Source organism: Bombus flavifrons, chromosome 12 (genome assembly GCF_040668555.2).
Source record: "Bombus flavifrons isolate JBK064 chromosome 12, iyBomFlav1_principal, whole genome shotgun sequence".
Lineage (NCBI taxonomy): Eukaryota > Metazoa > Arthropoda > Insecta > Hymenoptera > Apidae > Bombus > Bombus flavifrons.
This window is the reverse complement of record NC_138453.1, coordinates 1125578-1146734: the sequence shown is the minus strand read 5'-3', so window position 1 is coordinate 1146734 and position 21157 is coordinate 1125578. Positions and strand designations below refer to the sequence as shown.

Genomic DNA, 21157 nt, shown 5'->3' with positions numbered 1-21157 from the left:
GTGTATGTGATTATGTACTTCAGCTTATGTGGAAAGGGAAGATGGGGTGGGAGCTACGTAACTACACGGATTACATTCAACGTGGTCAGTCGGTGTCCTACCCGTACGTTGTTTAAGAGAGCACTGTATATGCGTATTTGGCGGTCTCTACTGCGCTATTTAATATCTCGCTGAGTATACGAATTAGAATAGAAGTATTCGAATAAAAATAGAAATGTATAAACGTGACTACCGGGATCGATGTTCTCGGCGGAAGTGCGGTCGCCTTACTTTCTTCTTTTGTTCTAGTTGGTTGTTAACCGCCTTTGCTACCATGCGGTCGTAGCTAGCAAGCACGCAATAAAGTGTTCTGAATTATCTAGTATATTTAATATATGTTAATAATTTGTAATATTATACAATAGCATTATACATGTATTATTCACAATATCGACAAATAACTTCATTTATTCACAGTTTTTATTCGAAGAGCATATCACATATATACTATATAGTATGTAATATATAACTCTGCCGGACACCGTTTATGTGTAGGGACATGTTCCTATTCTAAGGCCCTTTTCCATAATGTTTCATATACTTTGTTTTTTATTCAAGCGGAAAACATAGCATTGAAGTAGTCGGTGCATAGTAATATTATTACCGATATTATCGGAAATAAAATGATTATACCGAATCCTTTAGTTATCTGACGTATCCAGTAGAATCTAAAATAAAAGAAAATATCATATCGAGTCATCATATCAAATATTTCTATATGTACATCGATAACCGTTGCGGCGCTGTATTTATAGATTGAGGGTCTTCCTTCAGATTAAATTTCTTAATTCCCGCCAAGTAATTTGCTAAATATTTCTTCCAATCCATATCCTGCAAGTCCAGTTTAACAAGATTTCCATCTTCAAAGGTATTCACCTTGTTTATCATGTCGGCAATGTTATCTCTTTTGAAAGACCATTCATTCGAGTTGAAGTAGCTTGTCGCTATGACCAATTTATTGTAAAATTTGCTCATATTCATTGCCCTGAAATGTCGTTTTTTGAGTATTTTGATGTGGTTGACAAACGATAGATTACTCACATTGGTTTACCACCTTGAAACCTTAAAAAGATATCCACGGCAAATGCAGGTAAAACATTTAGAAGTATATTCAGTGCATCGTAAACATATCTGTTTGCTACTACCGTGCAACTCGGATACCACAACGTATCTTTCATCGGTATTTCTCTGCTACATTCCACGAAGATATCTATGATCTCACCCAATCTTGAAAATTGAAATGTTTACACTTGTAGAGGTAATTGAATTACATTCAAGATAACGCATATTACTATTAGAGTATGTCAGAAGATATTCTGTAATATCTCAAGAAAAATTATGTAATTTCAGTTGTACCATATTTACAGCTTTCTGAATTGACTTATCGAGGACACAAATGGACGCGAGTACAGCATTTCTAGTGCAATATTTCTTTTGTTATCAACGTTACATTATATATGTATTTGTTTATTAGTAACTCCAAATGCGACGTGGGTTATATAACGAATGTAGTATTTTTATCTTTCATTATCAATCTATCACTGCAACTTCTAATTAGGTAGTGAATATTAAAAGGTTTACAATTCTCATTACTTATTTAAATTTAATACAATTCGTACGGAACACAGTTCAAGAAAATTATAAATAACTTTTAGGTCTTTAATATCAAGATCACATAAGAAAGATCTAATACAAAGTGAAAGACAGAGCTTTGTTGAAGGAGAGACTAAGGAAAATTGTTAGTAATACTCGGCGTCTGTTTTTATTCTCGTAGTGTAGGTATTCCCAGATGCCATAATTCAGACGTGGATAGTCTGTTGCTAATTGACAAGCAGTTTTTATTAATTTGCAACCTAACAATTGGGCTTATCATAATGCAATAAGGCTCGGCTTAAAAACAATTTTATTAGCAATTTGCTGCAAACTATTGTAAAACTTCATTTGCAGCTTCCGACTGAAAATTTCTTACGTACGATCGATATTTTATTTATATCTCGGCGGAGGAAATTTGTCTCAAAGTCGCTCATATTGTTCTAAATATTGTTCCGAATCAGATTATCCAAAAACATTCCTATTTTCAATCTGTTCTTGAACAAAAAATGTTAATGGACTGGACTATAAGTGAAACTCTGATATCTGATGCAAGTATAAATTTCTTTTGTCGCTTCTTTTTCGAGTAAATCTAGCTTTTCATTACCAGTAATCTCAATGTAAATCCAAATGAAGTTACTAACATTCTGGTTATTATTGCTAGTTTCAAAAGTAGCATAAATATTTTGAATTTCAATAAGCTAACTATTGGAATTATAACGGAAAGTCGATTTTCGTAATAATTTAATTACGAAATATTATTAAATAATTATTTAATTGGAAAGTCAGTGGCGACGAGGAAATTTGTCTCAATAAAGAAACTAGTAATATCTAAAGTTCGATGATACAACTCTCTGTCGTAAAGGGTGAAGCTTCAAACATCTGCAAATAGGTTATATTTTCAGCTATCTCATTGTGAACAATAGAATGCAGCACAAATCGATCGAAAGTTTTGTATTTTGCTATCACCTATATAAATTATTTGAGGTGTCGTGTGTTGTCCGTGATGATTGTAGCTGCTGGCTGTAGATGTCGCTGCTGGGGTACTGCTATTTCTTTCTAATTTAGATGCGTGGAAGAAAAATAGAATTACGGGCGCCGGGATTCGAACCCGGGTCCCGAGAACGTTCGTAACCTAAGGCGCTAACCACTGCGCTACCGTCGTCCGGTGTTAGTTAGTGTCGAGCGGTATTTGTTGTCGAGTGCCGCCACATATTTATGAATTAATGATTTAGTGAAAAATGTCAATACACATTACGGTCAAAGGTGATTTTTTTTTTGTTCGACACAGAATCGAGCTATATCTCCATTACGTTAAAGAAGTTTTCAGTTAAAAGTGAATGTCTCGCACGTTATCTAGAAAATAAGGTGGTGATGAAAATAAAATTTTCGTCATTTAAATGGAAATTTTAGTTAGGTCTGTGAGAATTGTCTGTGTTTGCATATATGTTTTTGGCAAAGAAATTAGTTCTATTAACTGAAAGATGTGAGCTTGTTTCCGTTTAACAAGATGTTAGTAAGTGATCTTATTCTACATCTTAACGCCAGTTTTCCTGCGGCAATCATAATTGAGAATTTGCACCGCCTTGGAAAATGTTGCAGTGTATGATTTAAGTTGCCATTCAGTAAGTGATTGAGTGATCTGAACCATTGTTACATTGAAATTGAAATTATTTCATACATTTTAATACATTTCGAAGCTGGTAGTATTTTCTTGGAAAACTTTGTCATTTCACATTTTTTAATACAGCGATCAATATTACACAGTCAACGTAAAATGATCTTTATTGTCGTTAAGAAGACGATAATTTGTTTCTATCTATTTACTATTCATTTCAGTTCTTAATTCTTATTAACGAATCAGAAAACCAACTGTACTCCGGCACCGATATTATGTTTTGAACAGTGACAGAGAAGGATATTTCTATAATTTAATAAATATGATAGAGTGATTAAGTGTGTCACATGTCATTTCGCAATGAAAGTAGTGTTACGTCGCCTAAAACATCGGCGCTGCAGCTCTCGCGACCGGGCAGCCGATGGCCTGCGTAACGTCATTTCGACCCTCAATAAACCTGAGGACCAACCATAACTTTCCTCTTTCATTGTGTACACATGTATCTTCATTCAATCCGTTGTCCTGAAAGATTTCTTAAGGCTAAAAATATTTGCGACGCACCTCTGGTTTTTAAAGAGGTCCTTGGGTTTATTAGGCGCAATTAAAAACACGGAGAAAGCGGGTACGCACCCATTAGGAAAAACCGAACATCTATCTAATAGAACAGGCTGGGTTTTCCCATGCACAAGGTCACTCACGAACCACGTCGGTAGGAGGCTTCCTACTCATCACTTCTCCTACGACTCTAGGAGGGTCAAGTCGCAGACTTCTCCTGCTACATCAGGAGGGTCAAGTCAACTTATTTCGTCAACACCGCTAGGTCAAGTCAACTTACTTCTTCTACATACTACAACGTCGAAGTCTAACATCAAAATCTCACGTCTATTAAGTATCCTCGAGTGCTACGTCTACTAACATACGAAATTCGACTGTACGAACATTGCTCTACTATTCATATCTATCTCATATTCGTGCGACAAGTTGTTATCGACGATTTATATCTACTCAACAGTGTAGTTTAAGTGTTGGAAATATATATTTTTATAATTCTGTGAGTCACAGTGTTATATAAACTTAATCACCCCTATTATCCTAACGGAAATCAGGGGATCGATCAACTCGTGGTGTCGATTAGTATAATCGTAACGGGAATTTACGACTCCCGTTGACGTCTCTCCTCGCGATTGCGTCGCCCCGCGATTGGTCGAAATTACAAGTAGACTCCTGCGGACTCCCACCAATAAAAGCAAACATCAGCTGAAGCCTACATTGGGAGACGCAACATTGGGAGAGCAAATCATTGAAGCGACGCTCGCCCAGGCTGTTATTTTGAATGCACTGTACGAAAGAGTAATTACGGAGGAGTGTATTCAATAACGATAGATGAAGGATCATGGGTTATATTGTGTCACGTAGGAGACACAAGAATTCACGAAATTGACAGATCATCGGTGATCTCTTCGTGTCGTAGTTCGAACGTTTCACAAGTAAGGTAAAAATTTGGATTTTAGACGTAATAGTGAAATTTATTGTACGAATCCAACAGAGTAACGATTCAGAGTGTTATAACAAAAAAGTGCTGATTTAGGAAGGTTCTAATATTAAGGTTTGCTACTTCTGGGGGGGGGGGGGTTATCGTCCGGTGTATATCATACGCGGCTATCCTGTTACTATCTGGTTATTGTTTCGATGGTTGTGGCATTCAGGATGTTTTGTCTATCCTATTACTGTTTCTGAGTCTGTGACTATTGTGACGAAACGTAGCAATTTTTGATAGTTTAATAGATGCAATGGGAATTGTAAAGACATTTTCACGGCCAGCACTTTAAACATATCAGCTGGAAGAGAGGGAATTGCCGGATTCGGTACTCATAAAATTCAACAACGAATCCATTAGAAGCAGATTCAAAGATACCGATGGCTACATCCGATATCTCCCGCAGTAGCAACATTTCAAGCCACGAAGTACAATGGAGACATTAAGCAATAAACTACATGACGAAAGAGCACTTGCCGAAATGCAAAGGTAACGAGAACTTTATTTGCAAAATCAAATGATTCAGGGATCAAATCATTCGAGGAAATACCTGTGAAAAAGATTTCTTTCCGATAGCTCAACTCAATCGATGAATATACATATAGACTGGGTTATCGTAAAAAGAAAAAAGAAAGAATAATACAGAAAAATTTTATAATGGGATATTTTAGAACATGTCCTACGAGATACAAATTCCGGTTCGTCAAGCCTTAAAGGTTCGTCAAGGTCAAAAAGTTACTACTTATTGAATTGAGATACCTTTCTTATTTCCGAAGAAGTATTAAAAGCGTAAAGACGTTTCTATGACTCATCCACCTTCATTAGAACAAATCAATCCTATGTATAGATATTCACAGGAAAAAATCTGGCTGGCTCTTATCCATTTGTGTTCCCAACATCTTTTTCTAAGTTTATCATAATCCTTTGTACACTAATCACACTGGAATGCAATTTATCCATTGGCGTTTCTATTGATCGCATTGCTTAAATGAATCTAAAGCTTTTAGGATACTCTAACAATTGAGTTACGTTAGTTAAAAAAATTCTGTAATAAATGTCGATTCCGTACTTGATGGGACGTGCGCTGCTCGTACAGTTGTAAACCTTGACCCTATCATCAATATGTAGCGTGATGTGCCACGCCGCACACATTATCACGTCGACTACATAATCAATAGGCACTACATCTGATATTACATCTGCCTTACCCAATAGTACTTTTGCAATACCATTGCCGATATTCATGAAGATACCTGCAACATCAAATTGGTTCAAAAGTTATTAATGATTCTCAACTGTCTCGAAATGTAGCGATACAGATATGGGAAGAGTAGCTGTAACTGATAGTAAAAACACAGCTTAAATAATGGCGATCTGGTAAAAATTAGAGTCAACTAGCTTCTCAGAAATTAATTACAACTATATTTTTCTGAATTTTTTAACTTCATTGCCTAAAAATACTTATGTTGTTCAGCTTCGCAAATAACTCATAGCGATGAGTTTATCTGTTGAAAGAAGAAGTCATATAATCAATAATATAATCAGTCGTACATCTTAACTTGAATTTTAGGAAATAACGTTTGTAATATCACAATTGTTTCTCCTTTTTATCGTAATTCGTGGAGTTGATCAGCGTAATCGCTTCTGTGCAGATTGTTTCTCATAATCAAAACGATTATGATAACAGGCTACATCTGTTTTTAATTTCAAGATTATATAAGGGAATTAAATGAATTTTCATATCGTACAAGAAAGCTGAGTAACTCTAAACATAGTTTGCGTCATTTTCTCCCTCTGTGTGCCGTAGGTGACAAACACGATTTCGCTTCGCGCCGCTTAACGTTCTGTACTCTCAACGGCTATTCGGCGTTCGTAAGTAATGAGATATAATTCAAAATCCGTTCTTTCAACACTTCCTACATGTAGCCTTTCCAATCCAAGCCCAGAAGAAGTTGAATACTCCATATCCCGTAAAAGTTACCACAGTATGAAAATTTGGAATTCTAATCGTCGGAAGTTTCAGCCGCGGAAAAATATTCGAGAGTTTCTTCTTCGTCCAATTAGAGTAATCTCCCTTTTTATCTGACTTTTGGTCATTTCTCGCTCCAATATATTCCTTCAGTCCTCATCAGTTTTGTCCTTTCATACCAGAGTAATCTCTCTTTTACTGTTAGACGATTGACCGGAATTTCAGCTAACACACAGGCCACATCAGAGTCTACAGTCTTATAACAATAACCAACCTTCTGACATATCAGCAATTTCTTTATGATATGTTCGAAAGCATACAGCGTCAACTTCTGCGTTTGGCCACTCGTTGAATAAGTAGTCCAGTGTTAATACATATCCATCGCATATATTATATAATTATTTAAAATTATTGCCTCTTAAACAGAAATATATTTCGCTCATTGTTGCCACATAAAATGTTTAATGATATTACCGTGTGCTCTAAAATTTTATGATGTTTCACGTTAAATACATCATGTACATCGTAACAAAGCATACCCTACTGTCTCGAGAGGCGCTTTGCACGTCTTATGCTTAATTTAATTTCATTTAATTCCATAACACTATACTACACTACACATTTTCGGCTGAAACTAACTGCTTGTAATTGGATTGTATGTTACAGATTCATATCCCTGTAATTAAGTGAATAAAAAAAGAAGTAACGGTATCATGAACTAATTTTTATAGCGCAATACGCAAAAAGTATATCTCCATATACGTAACCTTTAGAATGTGCGAGTTAAAAATTGTCACAGTTTTATTCTATTGCTGATTTCTTTCATTCTTATGAAAATTATGGAGAGCTAAGGTCTTGTGATACGAGTGACTTGTATTATTCGGAATCACTTGGGTATAATGAAACGCTCTTATTTGCGATATGAGTGAGATATGAAGTGACGAGGGGTTATCGTTGTAAATATTTATAAAAATACCTGATTGACCAGCAAAAGGTACCAACCAACCAGGGTACGGTTCTTTTAGCGAGCAACAAATTATACTTGGTCGTACTATCGCAACAGTCAATCCTTTGCTATTGTTGGATATTGTCTGCTCTGCAAGATTCTTGGTGAACGTGTATGTATTTGGATACGTTTTTAAAATTCTTTCTTCGAGCAGATTAATCAATTCTTTGTCTTGTCGGTCGCATATATCTATCACGAGAGAGGGATCTAGATTCGTGCTGCAAAATTATCAAGCATAAGATAACATGTTAGTCACGCTAAAGTCATTAATAAATTGCAAATTTGGCGCATTTAAAGATTTAAAATGCAAAAACGCATATAATGTCTAGTAATATAACAAAATATAATGAAATAATACACAATAATATAGAAAGAATCGAAGATGAAGTACTTGCTGTAATTTTTAGTAAACGAACAAAGTTCTGCTTAGATTCTGTTTCTCAAATCATGTTTATTCATCTTAAAATATGAATTTATAATGATATCCGTGCCTAGTTGTTATCATGTACGTGTATCAAGAACAGAAGTTCATCGTTGAATTCAATAAGAAAAAGAAATTAGTAAAAGGTAAAATAATTTTCAATATGTAATTTTTATTATTGACAGATCTTGTATCATTGATTATTTCTTATGTAGGTTTTCTTAAATTTACACCTGTTTTGACAAGTATTTTTCATTTCAATGGAGACTGGCAAGTGTTAATCAGATAGATAAGTAAACAATTAGACTAAGTTATCAATTACTTTCATCGTTTATTTGTATTTAAAAGTAGGTTATGCACGATATTGAAAAAGTTGTTTAAGAAATGACGAATTATAACTGATTCTTACGTGTAGACCTTTTCCTCGATGTCTGATAGATTCGGATTACTGTAAGCTGTGCTCACATAGACAACGCTAATTACATGCTTGAGTTCCTTGCACAGTTTGATAATATTAGCGGTACCCTTCACATTTGCATTGACGATCATATCCAATGGTTGATGGAAATTTATAGTGGCCGCAACGTGGAACACTATGTTTACATTCTCTATCAACATATCTCTGTCTTTTTGCAAAAGACCCAAATCTGGTAAAGTCAGGTCGCCCTCCAGGAGATGAATTTTATCGAAAATTGCTGGGTTTTGCGCTCTGATATCATCGAAAATCTGAAGAATATAATATATAAGCTCGGTTCCCAATATAGAATATTATTAAGCATACTAATTTCCTCTTAATACATTTCTGACCGATTAGGAATAAATTCTTTTTTTACGTATAAAGTTAAGTTGTTAGTTTCTGTTTAATGTAGCCGGTCAACAGTGTGTTAAAAGTGTATGTCCGCAAAAATGCCTTGTAATTTTTTTTATACATTTCTATACTGGTTTAAAATTTGTTCAGTATAATTACGATACTCGCATTTCATTATAGAGCTAACGAAGTTTCAAAAAATGTATCTAGCCCGCGTAGTATATGCATACAATTTTGTAGTGCCTACATATTTTCGTAAGTCAGTATAAGCATGCATTATAATATTCAAACTATCATATCTCCATGAGACAATAATTTATATCAGAGAGGAAATGAGAGTACTCGCGTTTATGTTCCTGATTATTCCTGGACTAATGTTGCACTACGCGGACAATACTGGAAGATGAGACACGCTAGCATATAGAAGAATCTATATAGTTAGGGACCTGCCCTATTTGATTCCTCATTAGCGTAGACAAGTATCTACTTAGCTTTATGCGGCAAGAACCTATTTAATTGTATGGTTATACGGAAGAGCTCATATGTACTTGTCTGTCCGAGATAGGTAAGTATGAGAATAACAAAATCATACAATATGATGCCCAAGAAAGAGAAAGTAATTGTTTAAAATGTTTGTTTTAGAGAAGAAATCGTTAAAGATTCTATGTAACTCGCTAATTTGACCTCACGAGAGAATAACTTTTTGTCGCGATGATGCTGCAGAGGAAAACTATGATGGGGCGTGTCTAAGGATACGAGATCATCGGATTCGTGGAGAGATGCCTTCGTTCGGAAAGTGAGGGAAATTGACGTTGCTGTTAATTGGTCAGTTTCCATGTTGGTGGTTAGAGAAGGATGCTAGCCGTCCTCGAGGGAAGGTTGCTAGCGGGAAGCGTCGTTCGTAGAAAAAAGTAGATCTTCCCTATCTTCTCGTAGTTGAGACAAAGACTGTTTGTCTGTTTGAGAGACTTTAGATGACTAAATCGTAATATTAATAACGGCCCTCGGGCTAGCTGATCATGTACTGTGGAGACGCGTCAGTATTTGGTAACCATCATACCTGAAGAATAGGGTCTGCGTGTGGCGAGCCACGGGACAGAAACCGTTGGAATGTTTACTGTCGCGTGCCGCTACAAATATATCTTTTAAGGAGAGCTATAGAATTACTCCATACCTTTGTTAGACAAAGCATTCATCCCGTGACCGCGGCTATGTTCGGCGACTGGTTGTCGCCTCGAGCCCAAGCTCGTTATCACAAATTTTGAACAAATACATTCGGTTTGAATGGCAACAATTGTTTAATTACACCTAAGGTAGAATCTAAATTACGCTGTTAAGGGATTTTCCCGAAGTTCCAGAGGGAAGACTCCGATGTCCTTTCATCTCCGACATATATTTTTTCTTAATTGGTTATTTCTTAAATTTTCGCTGAAAGATTTCGTATCCCCGTTTCATTTTTCACAATCTTTTTTCCATTCCTTCGGCATTCTTTCATTGGATATCAAATGAGACGTATCGTCTGTTCTCAATATAAATGTTCATCTTAATATAATCCTCCTAATTTTAACAAAGATCAAACTCCATAGGACCAAAAATGTTCGTTAGTAACGAAAGTAAACTGAAGTTAAACAGATCAACCTCATGTCATGTGCAACCCGAAAGGAGGGTGGACTGTGAGAGAGTATGTGAATAACGTGCAGCTAGTTCGGCTATTGTACATAATTATAATTGTTATTTCGATTTGCTAAATACATATATATTCTGCTTATTTTATACTCGATTAATTAATCCCATCAATAAGATAGATAAAAGTGTGGTCAATTACTTTATTTAATTACACCGTTACACAAATTAGTCATTACATTTTCATCTCTTTCCATTTTGCCTACAATCAATTAGTTCTTCTGTTTTCATCGTTTCTGTAAATGAACATGCATGTAAGATAGATATCAGAGATATCATACATTTCATCAGAAATATTATTCTGTGTGCAACGATTCATTATTAAAAAATTGATACTTAGGTTTTACAAGAAAAACATTATCGCGACGAAATTCAATCTAATTTTAAATCTAAGACGCTATCGTGTATTGAAAATATATTAAAATTATTGCATTATTTCACTGATTCATTATTGTTTGGAAGGGATGTTATTAAATATAAGTTTGAGTTGATATTTAATAGATTCACACAGATTGAATTTTGCTTTCTATATTTCACCACCTCGTACAAAATGTCTGAACACACCGGATGCACTTAGATAATTAACACGTGGTCAACTCCTAAGACAAAGGAATATCCAAGAATGGCGGCATGCAGAGAGGACACGTTTACGTCGCTCCGCACTCTGCAGACTATATCATAGTGAAAGCAAGGAAAGGCGACAAAAGAAAGTGGACCAGAGTGCTGTGCCAGTGCGTGAGTGCGAAGTGCGCAAGAAAATTAGTTAGGAAAGGACTGGATAGGGCAGGAAAGCAAGAGATAAAACTCAGCCCTGTCGACGAAGCAGTAAGGCAGACAGGTCAGGACGCGCGCCGGCAGCGCCGCCCTACGGGTACGCCTCGTGGCACACATGGGCAAACGCAGACATTTTATCACGCGCCACAGCAGAGCCGCCGCACGGGCTACCTAGGAATCTACCCAAGAGCACGTGCGCGCAAGGCCTCTCCACGTTAAAGGACACCGGACGGGCTCCCGCGTACGACGAGGAGAATATCAACAGTAGAAAGCAGGATATAGAGGAAGGAATGGAGCCTGCATCAGAAGTAACCATGAAAATCCATGAGGCTTGCAAATAAGGTGGACAAACCAAGCGCCGAATCAGATGCCGGAAACACCACGGCAAGATACTCGCAGGGAAGTGCGAGTTCGTATGTCGAAGAGCTGATGGCTTATGGGGCCCCATCCTCATCCTCAGCAGAGACGTCCAGGGGAAGAAAAAGAAAGCTGACGCTCATAGTTCCAGACATACCTATGGAACTGACCTGGGAGATGAGAACATCCTCCACAGCGGACATAGGACCCAAACTAATTCGGCGAGTAGAGGAAATAATAAAGGTGGCGACAACATCGTCGAATTTAAAGAATACGTATATTAAGACCTTAAAGGAGGCAGCAAACACCATTGCCGCGGGCACGGTGGAACTGACAAGGAGAACGGGGCCCGCCTATGGCACTAGAGCTGCCACGATGGCGGAGATACGGGTAGAAGCATTAGAAAAGGAGATCGAGGACCTCCGGAAAGAGCAAGCAGGTAAGGTCGGGGGTGACCCTCAGGAGAACGCACGGTGTCACGCCTCCACTTCAGAGCTAGCACACCCTAAGGAGGATGACGAGGGGCAGAAGGATCGTTTCTCTGCCCTCGAGGGGAAATTCGAAGAGCTCGGGCCTTCACTAATGTGGGCCCTGGAAGATCGCCTACAGGACTGGCGTCATAGCCCGCAAGAAAGACAGGGAAAGATAACCACGGTTGAGGGCAGTGCCACCCAAATATCATCGCCCTCGAAGGGTCAAGAGGGTGGTGAATGGAAGGTGGTCGAACGCAAGAGAAAAAGCAAGGATGCGAAGAGACCAGCTACTGCCAAAGCGCATAGGACCTCACAACGAACCCCAACAGGAGGGCCGGTGCAGGAGACCAGGAAGATGATGCTCTCTCCCCCTCCGAGGTCATCTGCGGTGACCTTAACGCTGAGCGAGAGAACGAAACCAACATACGCCGAAATGCTGTCGACAGCTAGACAGGAAGTCCCGCTAGCCGAATTCGGCATTGAACGGGTTAAAATTAGGAAGGGGATGACTGAGAGCATTATCCTAGAAGTTCCTGGGGACAAAGAGTGGTAGAAGGCATCCGCGCTTGCAACACGGTTGACACAAGCCCTGGATCCGACTACGGTGAAAGTTGCGGTCCCCAAAAAAAAAAAAAAAAAAAACGGTGGAGCTAAGGGTAACTAAGATCGACATCTCGGTTTGCGAGGAAGAACTTCGGGACACCCTGGCGAGGGCTGGAAGATGCAAGGTACTGGAAGTTCGAGTAGGAGACATCAGGACTTCCAGAGGTGGCCTTGGGTCAGCATGGATAAGATGCCCGACAGCAACAGCGCGGAATCTAAGCCAAGTGGGAAGAGTTCTTGTGGGCTGGTCAATGGCTAGGGTCGAAGCCATCCCGAAGAAGCCCTTAAGATGCTATAGATGCTTAGAGCTGGGACACGTGAGAGTAACCTGCAGATATACGGTAGGCCGCGGGCAGCTATAGTACAGGTGCGAAGGCATCGGTCATCAGGCCAAGAGCTACTCTGCCTCCGTGCCCAGGTGTCAGCTCTGTGAGTTGCTTGGTGCACCCGCCACACACAGAATGGGGGGGGGGCGGCATGCGTTCCGCCGAAAACTAAAGGGAACAGCCGGATTCGGGAGCCTGCTACGGACAGGAGGCAGGGCGACAACGCGAGATGTCTACCGCAAGAAGAGGAAAAGATCACGAATGGGGCAAATGGCCGGGGGGAGGCCATGGACATGAACTTGATAAAGTAGATTCGTGCGGTTCCTCCAAACCAGGGGCGATCGAAACGGGCACAAGACCTGCTCTTCCAGACGATAAGGGAGAGCAGGGTTGCCCTGGCAGTGATAGCCGACCCTATCGTCTACCAGACATCATTCTTGTCATACGGGCGTACCTGAGCGACAGATGGTTCGGCTACACCGGCAAGGATGGAGAAGGGTGGTGGCCAGTTTAGCGCGGGGTTCCGCAGGGTTCGGCTCTAGGCCGATTCTGTGTATCAGCGGATACGATGCGGCGCTTCGTTGTGCCATGCCCCCAGACTCAGGCATGATGTGTTACGCGGACGACACGTTGGTCTTGGTCGAAGAACGCTAGTGGCACGAGACGCTGCGCCACTTGCCGCTTGCGTGTTACGGGATATACGCAGGCTGGGCCTGAGGGTGTCCGCGGCCAAGTCGGAGGCCATATGGTTTTATGACTACCGACGTAGGGGGACTCCTCCGCCCGGCCTGTGTTTAGACATAAGCGGAGAGAAGATTTATATCTACTCAACAGTGTAGTTTAAGTGTTGGAAATATATATTTTTATAATTCTGTGAATCACAGTGTTATATAAACTTAATCACCCCTATTATCCTAACGGAAATCAGGGGATCGATCAACTCGTGGTGTCGATTAGTATAATCGTAACGGGAATTTACGACTCCCGTTGACGTCTCTCCTCGCGATTGCGTCTCCCCGCGATTGGTCGAAATTACATGGTCCTTCGAGCCGGATTTCGCGCCATTAAAAAGTGCACTGACCAGTGACTATACAGTGTCACGTGAAATCCACATTCCAACGACTTAGGCAACTAACCAAAGGAGCTGCCCTCGGAAAGGAACTCCTTCCTCGCTCAGCACATACGCGAGCCCACACCGCACTGTAACGAGTAGCTACCGATTCCTAGATCAACGTCCATTTCATTAAGGTAAACTCGTCCCTACCATTGAACTCAAATATGGCTCAAGCTGAATCGATCAGCACGTTGCGGCGTTGACGAAGTGCCTTAGTCAGCCGATTTGCAACCACGAAGCGTCAACTCGAGGAATATGAAGCGTCTGGACGGGTAGACAAATACTACCTAATAGCTTGCCGTAACTTGTTCGACGAGAATTGGAGGAAGATAAGCGAGGTTCAGGACGAATTGGAAGCGTTAGATGAGGGGGAAATTGCTCATGCAGAATCTTTATTGCGAGAGCATCATAAGATTGAAGTACGGATCCTGGACCTCTTTGACCTACTACCATCAACAACCCCTTCGACAGTAAAAGTACGCGATTCATGCGTGAAACACCAGCCGACGGAGAATATCGCATCGTCTCGAACGCCGATCCCGTCGCACGATATGCGGAGCCTATCGCGTGACACTCACCACGTGTCACCTATACGCGACCTGATGACGACCACGGTCACATCGTCAGCATCACAGCCATCTGATACAGCGCCACAAAACGCCTTGAATCAATCAAACGCTCAAGATACCCTGGACCAGAAGGAACTCAATCCAGTCCAGGACAACAGCGCTCATACTCCGCCGACGGAAAATATCGCGTCGAACCTAGCGCCGATACCGTCGCCTGACACGCACGACTCATTGCGTGAAACTCACAACACAGCGCCTATACGTGTCTGGAAGACAATCGATCAACATTCTCTGGATCAGCAGAGAGACGAAACCATACCAGACGACATGTCGTCTCCTACTATACTATCGCCGAAATGGGCCACAACGACGAGTGGCCTGAAACAAAACACTAACAGCCCATCGGATCTCAACACTTGTCCACAAAACCCACAGAGTGCTACACCGGACAAGTTTTTAATCACTATCAACTTCCTGGAGAGCATGGTCGATCAATATCTGGAGTTTTGCCCGGCGTGGCAGGAACCGCGCCGTGTCCTACGACTCGCCATCGGGTAGAGTTTGGCCCCCGAGGTGATTGTAGAAGCCATGCTGAGCAAGTCATGCTCGCAAAGGAGCGCGCCGAGAGAGAAAGGGTGAGAGGACAACACCCATCGAGGTGTTACAAATATCTCTTCATCTACCCTGCTATCAAATTTTCCTCCGCTTTGACTTCTCAGGTACCAGACTCTGCATCCAAATACCCTTAGCCTGTTGATCTCCCCTTGGATGTCACATCTCTTACTTTTCCATAATTCCAATGGAATTTTGTCTCCGACAGCAGCAGATGGACATAGGTTTCTTATGTGACACGCAGTGTTCACAGCTTCTCCTCACAGATAGTCGGGAAGCCCCGACTGAATGAGCAATCACCTAGACATCTCAACCAGGGTCCTATTTGCTCGTTCTGAATCTCCGTTTTACTCAGGGTTCCTTGGGACGGTCTTCCTGTGCAGAATGCCTTTCTCCCTCAGGTAGCTTTCAAAATTTGTCCCTGTATACACCTTCATTGTCGGTTTGGAGGGCACTTATTTTGGACTGATGTAGAGCCTCCACTTCTATTCTGGTATTCCTTGAAGCACTTAAATACTTCGCTTCTCTGGCTGATGATCCTAATATACATAAAACGAGAGAAATCATCGATGAAAGTTACAAAGTAGTTACCTCCACCTAATGATTCGCACTGAGTTCTGCCTGTGATGAGCTGTCTTCGGGAATGGCACCTTTGTCATTTTTCCCTTCACACAGACCACATAGTTCATCTCGTTTCTTGGAATCCTCTTTCACGCTCCTTATAGGAATCTTCCTCATTGCATTTCCATGCAGGTGATCCGATCTCTCGTGCCACAATGCAGCACTCTTATATGCCTTTGCCTCAATAGCTTCAATGTCTTCGTCATTGTGGCCAGGCTCCTTCTGATCGTTTCCCACGGGGACATTTGCTACGTGCCCCTCAAAGGACATTGTCCTAAGTAGTACACATCGTCTCCTACCTTTGAGTTGAATACGACGTCTCCATCATCGTGTGTTTCAACGGCTTCATCCCTTGTACACCCTTTAGTAACACCCTTCTTTGCCAACTGATCGAGATTAGATTTACACCTAACTCAGGCACCCACACAGCGTTCGACAAAGGGCCCAACCACCACAGGACTCAGCCATTTTCACAACGATCGATCCCTTTCCCTTAACTTCCAGATGTCCCTTGCCAATCCTGATTCGGAGTCATATGATTTGAGGCACCCGAGTCAAGGTAACAGACCTTACCTCTTTCCATGTGGCTGATGGACGATAAAGCCAATGTCGAGATGAATCCCTTGGACCTCGGTTTGTCTTCTGATTCCTTCTCCTTCTTGTTATCTTCCTGTCTCTTCTTCTCCCTTTGGTTTTTCTCCTCTTTATCTCCTTTCTCCTCTTGACACTGGTACGAACTATGGCCCCATTTTCCACATTTTTAGCGCCTCTGGTCACGTGGGTCTCTGTTCTTTGGTTTCGCGCCATCTTTGTTCTGTTGTGGCTTGGATTTCCATTGTCTCCTGGTCGCCATTGCGCTGCCTTTCCCGGACCAGCCCGCAGCCGCATCGATCCTTCTTTTTTCGAGTAGAAGGTCGGACTTCACGGCCCTCACGGTCAGATCCTTATCAATCCTTGCTGCTCTGAGGTACGTCGAGCAATTTGGATCCGCCACGAGGCCGGCCAAAAGGAAACATGCCATAACGTGGTCATTTTTATGCCGGTGTGGCGGATCGGTACCAATAGGACGCCGACAGGTCGAGGCATCAACGCGGTCGTAACACCTCCCGGGCGATCCGCGGGTACCAACCGCCAACACCAGAGGGCTACTACGACAAAACGAGTCTGTCTGTCTCGCTAGCGGTCGAATATACGGTGTCACGATACAAATACCGCACCTAGCGAGACTCCCTCTACGTCTAAGGCAGGGACTATCGGGTATAGCGACCGTAAACCTCCGAGCAGGACGGACCTCTCAGCCCGGAAAGGGACATCAGGCTTGGGCCCTAACAGTGTGCGCGTCAAAGCAAACTAACGCTCCCAAATAAAAAAAAAAAAAAAAAAAAAAGTGACAAAAAGTGAAAAGGAAAAAAAAAAAAAGTGTCAAACAGTGAAAAACATTTCAGTGACATCTTCGCCGTAAAACAAAAAAAAAAAAAAAAAAAACAACAAAATTAAGGTATATAAAAAAATAGGATCCACCGAAAATGAAGCAAAAAGCAAGAAAACGGAATCCGCCCTAGATCTAACGAAAAAACATTCGATAAAAAGAAAAATAGACACTCAGAAAGCAATTATAGAAATCTGCAACAGCGTTGGACTTTCCGCGCAAAAGACGCGGAAACTCAACCCACAACCAAACCTGATTGCCAGGTCAAAAAGTCGCGTGAACATAAACGAAGAAATTCGCCGCACGCAAGTAGAAAAAGCGACAGAATTCGCAACCATGAGGCCCATGAGAGGAACCCCACACCCAGCGATCGCAACCAGCAATAGATTCGATCTATTGCAAATCGAACAAGTATCTCAGCCCCAACAAGAGGCAACAAATTACCCAACACCGTGCGCAACCTTAGAGCAAATAAGAAAAAAAAACGACTCATTAAGAGTCAAAATGGGTCAACACAGACCCACCCCGTCGTCAAGACTCCCATCACCGGAGAGGCGACAGGCCTCAACGAACATGCCCGGAGGCCCAGCGCCAACAGCATCGCCAAAGGGGATCCGGACACCAATCGGACACCCCAGCAAACACACCGCAGATGAACATACGAACGCCCCTACCGTTACAAAGGAAATCAAACCCCCACCCATAGTTATCACAAACCAGGACCCAAAAGATACTGTAGCCCTCATGGAAGAAGTAACAAACATTAAAAATTTCCACATCAAAAGGGTACACACAGGTAAACATGCACTATACCTACGAAACATAGCCGACTTTCACAAAGCCAAAGAAACACTCAGAGCAGCAAACACAACATACTACACCTACACACCCAAAACAGAAAAACACCACACATACTTACTAAAAGGACTAGACAACAGCTACACCGAAACAGAAATACTGACAGACCTACAATCTCTACAAATAAACGACGTACAATTTACGAAAGTCTCGCGATTCACGACAAAAAGATCAAGGGAGAATAACATACTGCTCCCAATTTATATAATCCAACTATCCCCTCACAGCAATATAAGCAACTTATTAAAAATTAACCATTTTAACTATTTTAAGATAAAATGGGAAAAAATAATAAAAAGAAAGGATGACATAATCCAATGTCATAAATGCCAACGACTAGGGCACTCCGCACAAAACTGCAACCTATACTATCGCTGTGTAAAATGCACAGAGCCCCATGGCCCAGGCGACTGTAGAATAAAGAAAGAAGACGCAGTCACTAACGACAAAATATTCTGCGTAACCTGCAAAAATTACGGACACCCAGCGTCATACAAGGGGTGTCCCAAACTCGTAGAACTTCGTAAAAACTTAACAAAAAAAATAAAAAATGACAAAGAAACAAAAGCAGAACGAATTGCCCAAATCAGCCGTAAATACGTCCCAGAACTAAAGTTCTCAGACAAACGGCAAATAATAAAAAATAAAACACCCGAAGACACACCTCCAAAAACAAATTCATATCATCCGCTCCCAGGCCTATACCCACCTAAAACCGACAACACCCCCCAACTAAACATAATAAACTACTTTGAAGACTTCAAAAAAAGCATACTCCAAGCGCTAAAAGAACAGCAAATGCAATTAAACGCCATAAAAACAACACTAGCAATACATGAAGAAAGGTTCGACGCCATCTACAAGTCTTTAAATATCATGTATGACAAATATCCATAAACCTCAAAACCAACAAGCACAGCAAAAAACAAATAAATTAAACTTAAAAGATCTGAAAATAATTGCAATAAATGCCAACTCCCTAATTTCAAATCAAAAAAGATACAGTATGCTAACCCTAATAAATAAAGAAACCCCCGACATCGTACTCATCTCAGAAACAAAACTAAATAAAAGACACAAAGTACACTTCAAAAACTACTCCATGATAAGACAAGACAGACCGAACGCCAGCCAAGGAGGAGGAACAGCAATCCTCATAAGAAACCCCATAAAACACGAAACAATTCTAAATGACAAAATAACAAGTTTCAAAATCCTAGAAACAACGATCATAAAAATAAAAATAAGCGATAAGGAAAACCTATTTATCACTGCAGCCTACGCAACCTATGGAAACCGGAAGGAATTTAGCGAAGAATTCAATAAACTCTTCGAACTCCTACAGCTCAACTAGCCAGAAAACTTCTATATAATAGCAGGCGACCTTAACGCAAAACACACCAGCTGGAAAAACGAAATAAACAACACGAGAGGCAACTTCATTAGAAACTGGCTAGACAACAGAAGCATTCACTTCAAAACAATCTTATACAGCTCCGAACTACCCTCTTACCCAAAAGGAGGCTCATACCTGGACATATGCTTAGCAGATGCGCGACTAAAGTTTCAAGACCTACGCCCAAACAACACCCTAAAAACCTTATCCTATGACAGTGACCATAGCGCCCTAGTATTCCACATAAAAAAGGATACATCGGACCTCCTAACACTCGAAATACAGACCGAGGCACCCAGGTACAATTACAAAAAGACCGATTGGAAAAAATTCCAAAACATACTCGAACAGAACTGCGACCTAAAGATCTACAACAACGCCAATCTAACTAACAGTCAAATCGACTTATTCCTAGAAGAAATAGAAAAACATACACAAATCGCTCTCCAAAAATCCGTGCCAATCGTAAAACAAGAAAATTCATGCAAGCCCTATATCAACAACAAAATAAAAGAACTACAACGAGACAAAAGCTACATACTCTCCAAAGTAAACAATATAAAATTCAACTATTCTTATGACAAAAGAGAAGAATTAGAATTTCTAAAGTACCTTCTATACGAAATAAAAACACAACTGAAACAAGAATTCGCAAGCTCCATAAACCATCACTGGACAAACAAAATAAAAAACATCTCCAAAAACGACACAGCCAACATGTTTCCACAAATAAATCAAATCTTCAGGCCAAAAGGACAAAACCCCATCCCACCTCTCAAATTGCCCCCAGAAAAAGCTTCCCTCATCCAAGAAGCAGGTTTAACGATACGCAACACCACCAGAGACACCGAGGGTAACTTCATAATAGCCAAATCAACAGAAAAACTAGACATTATCGGCACCCACTTTTCCAAAACACACACACAAAACGAACACATGGGCCGTGAACAACTAAACAGAATTATCACCGCCGAAACATACAAACTCAGAAACGAAATGGAACAAGACATAACGCTAAACAAAACAGTCAGCACATTCTCAAACGAAAACACCGCAGACAACCCCAAACAACCGGAACCAGAAATAAACTACTTCACAAACTACAATCAACTAAACAAAATATTCTCCAAACTAAACAACAAAAAATCCTCCGGCTTCGACGGCATCCCAAACACCCTACTCAAGCACCTACCGAACAAAATAAAATGGTACTACACAGTACTCTTCAACAATGCACTAAACAACACATATTTCCCCAAAAAATGGAAAAAAGCCAAACTGATAGCGATAACAAAAAAAGATAAAGACGGCTCATCACCCGCAAACCTACGACCCATAAGTCTCCTCCCCAACA

General features: G+C 40.7%; 1 protein-coding gene across 2 annotated transcripts in view; it reads right to left on the bottom strand.

Annotated features, from left to right (window-relative positions):
- Nucleotides 1–355: 355 nt before the first annotated feature.
- Nucleotides 356–21157, bottom strand: part of LOC138185498 (fatty acyl-CoA reductase 1-like) — a 34241-nt gene continuing 13439 nt past the window's right edge. The window contains exons 3-8 of one of the 2 annotated variants that reach the window (XM_069124476.1): nucleotides 8590–8906; nucleotides 7730–7977; nucleotides 5854–6037; nucleotides 1081–1266; nucleotides 764–1024; nucleotides 356–707 (exon numbers count right to left, since the gene is read on the bottom strand). In XM_069124476.1, coding sequence (XP_068980577.1) covers nucleotides 593–707; nucleotides 764–1024; nucleotides 1081–1266; nucleotides 5854–6037; nucleotides 7730–7977; nucleotides 8590–8906 — 1311 coding nt within the window. In that variant the 3' untranslated portion in view covers nucleotides 356–592. Of the gene's footprint in view, nucleotides 708–763; nucleotides 1025–1080; nucleotides 1267–5853; nucleotides 6038–7729; nucleotides 7978–8589; nucleotides 8907–21157 lie in introns of those variants that run through there. The other variant, XM_069124477.1, reaches the window with a different exon arrangement.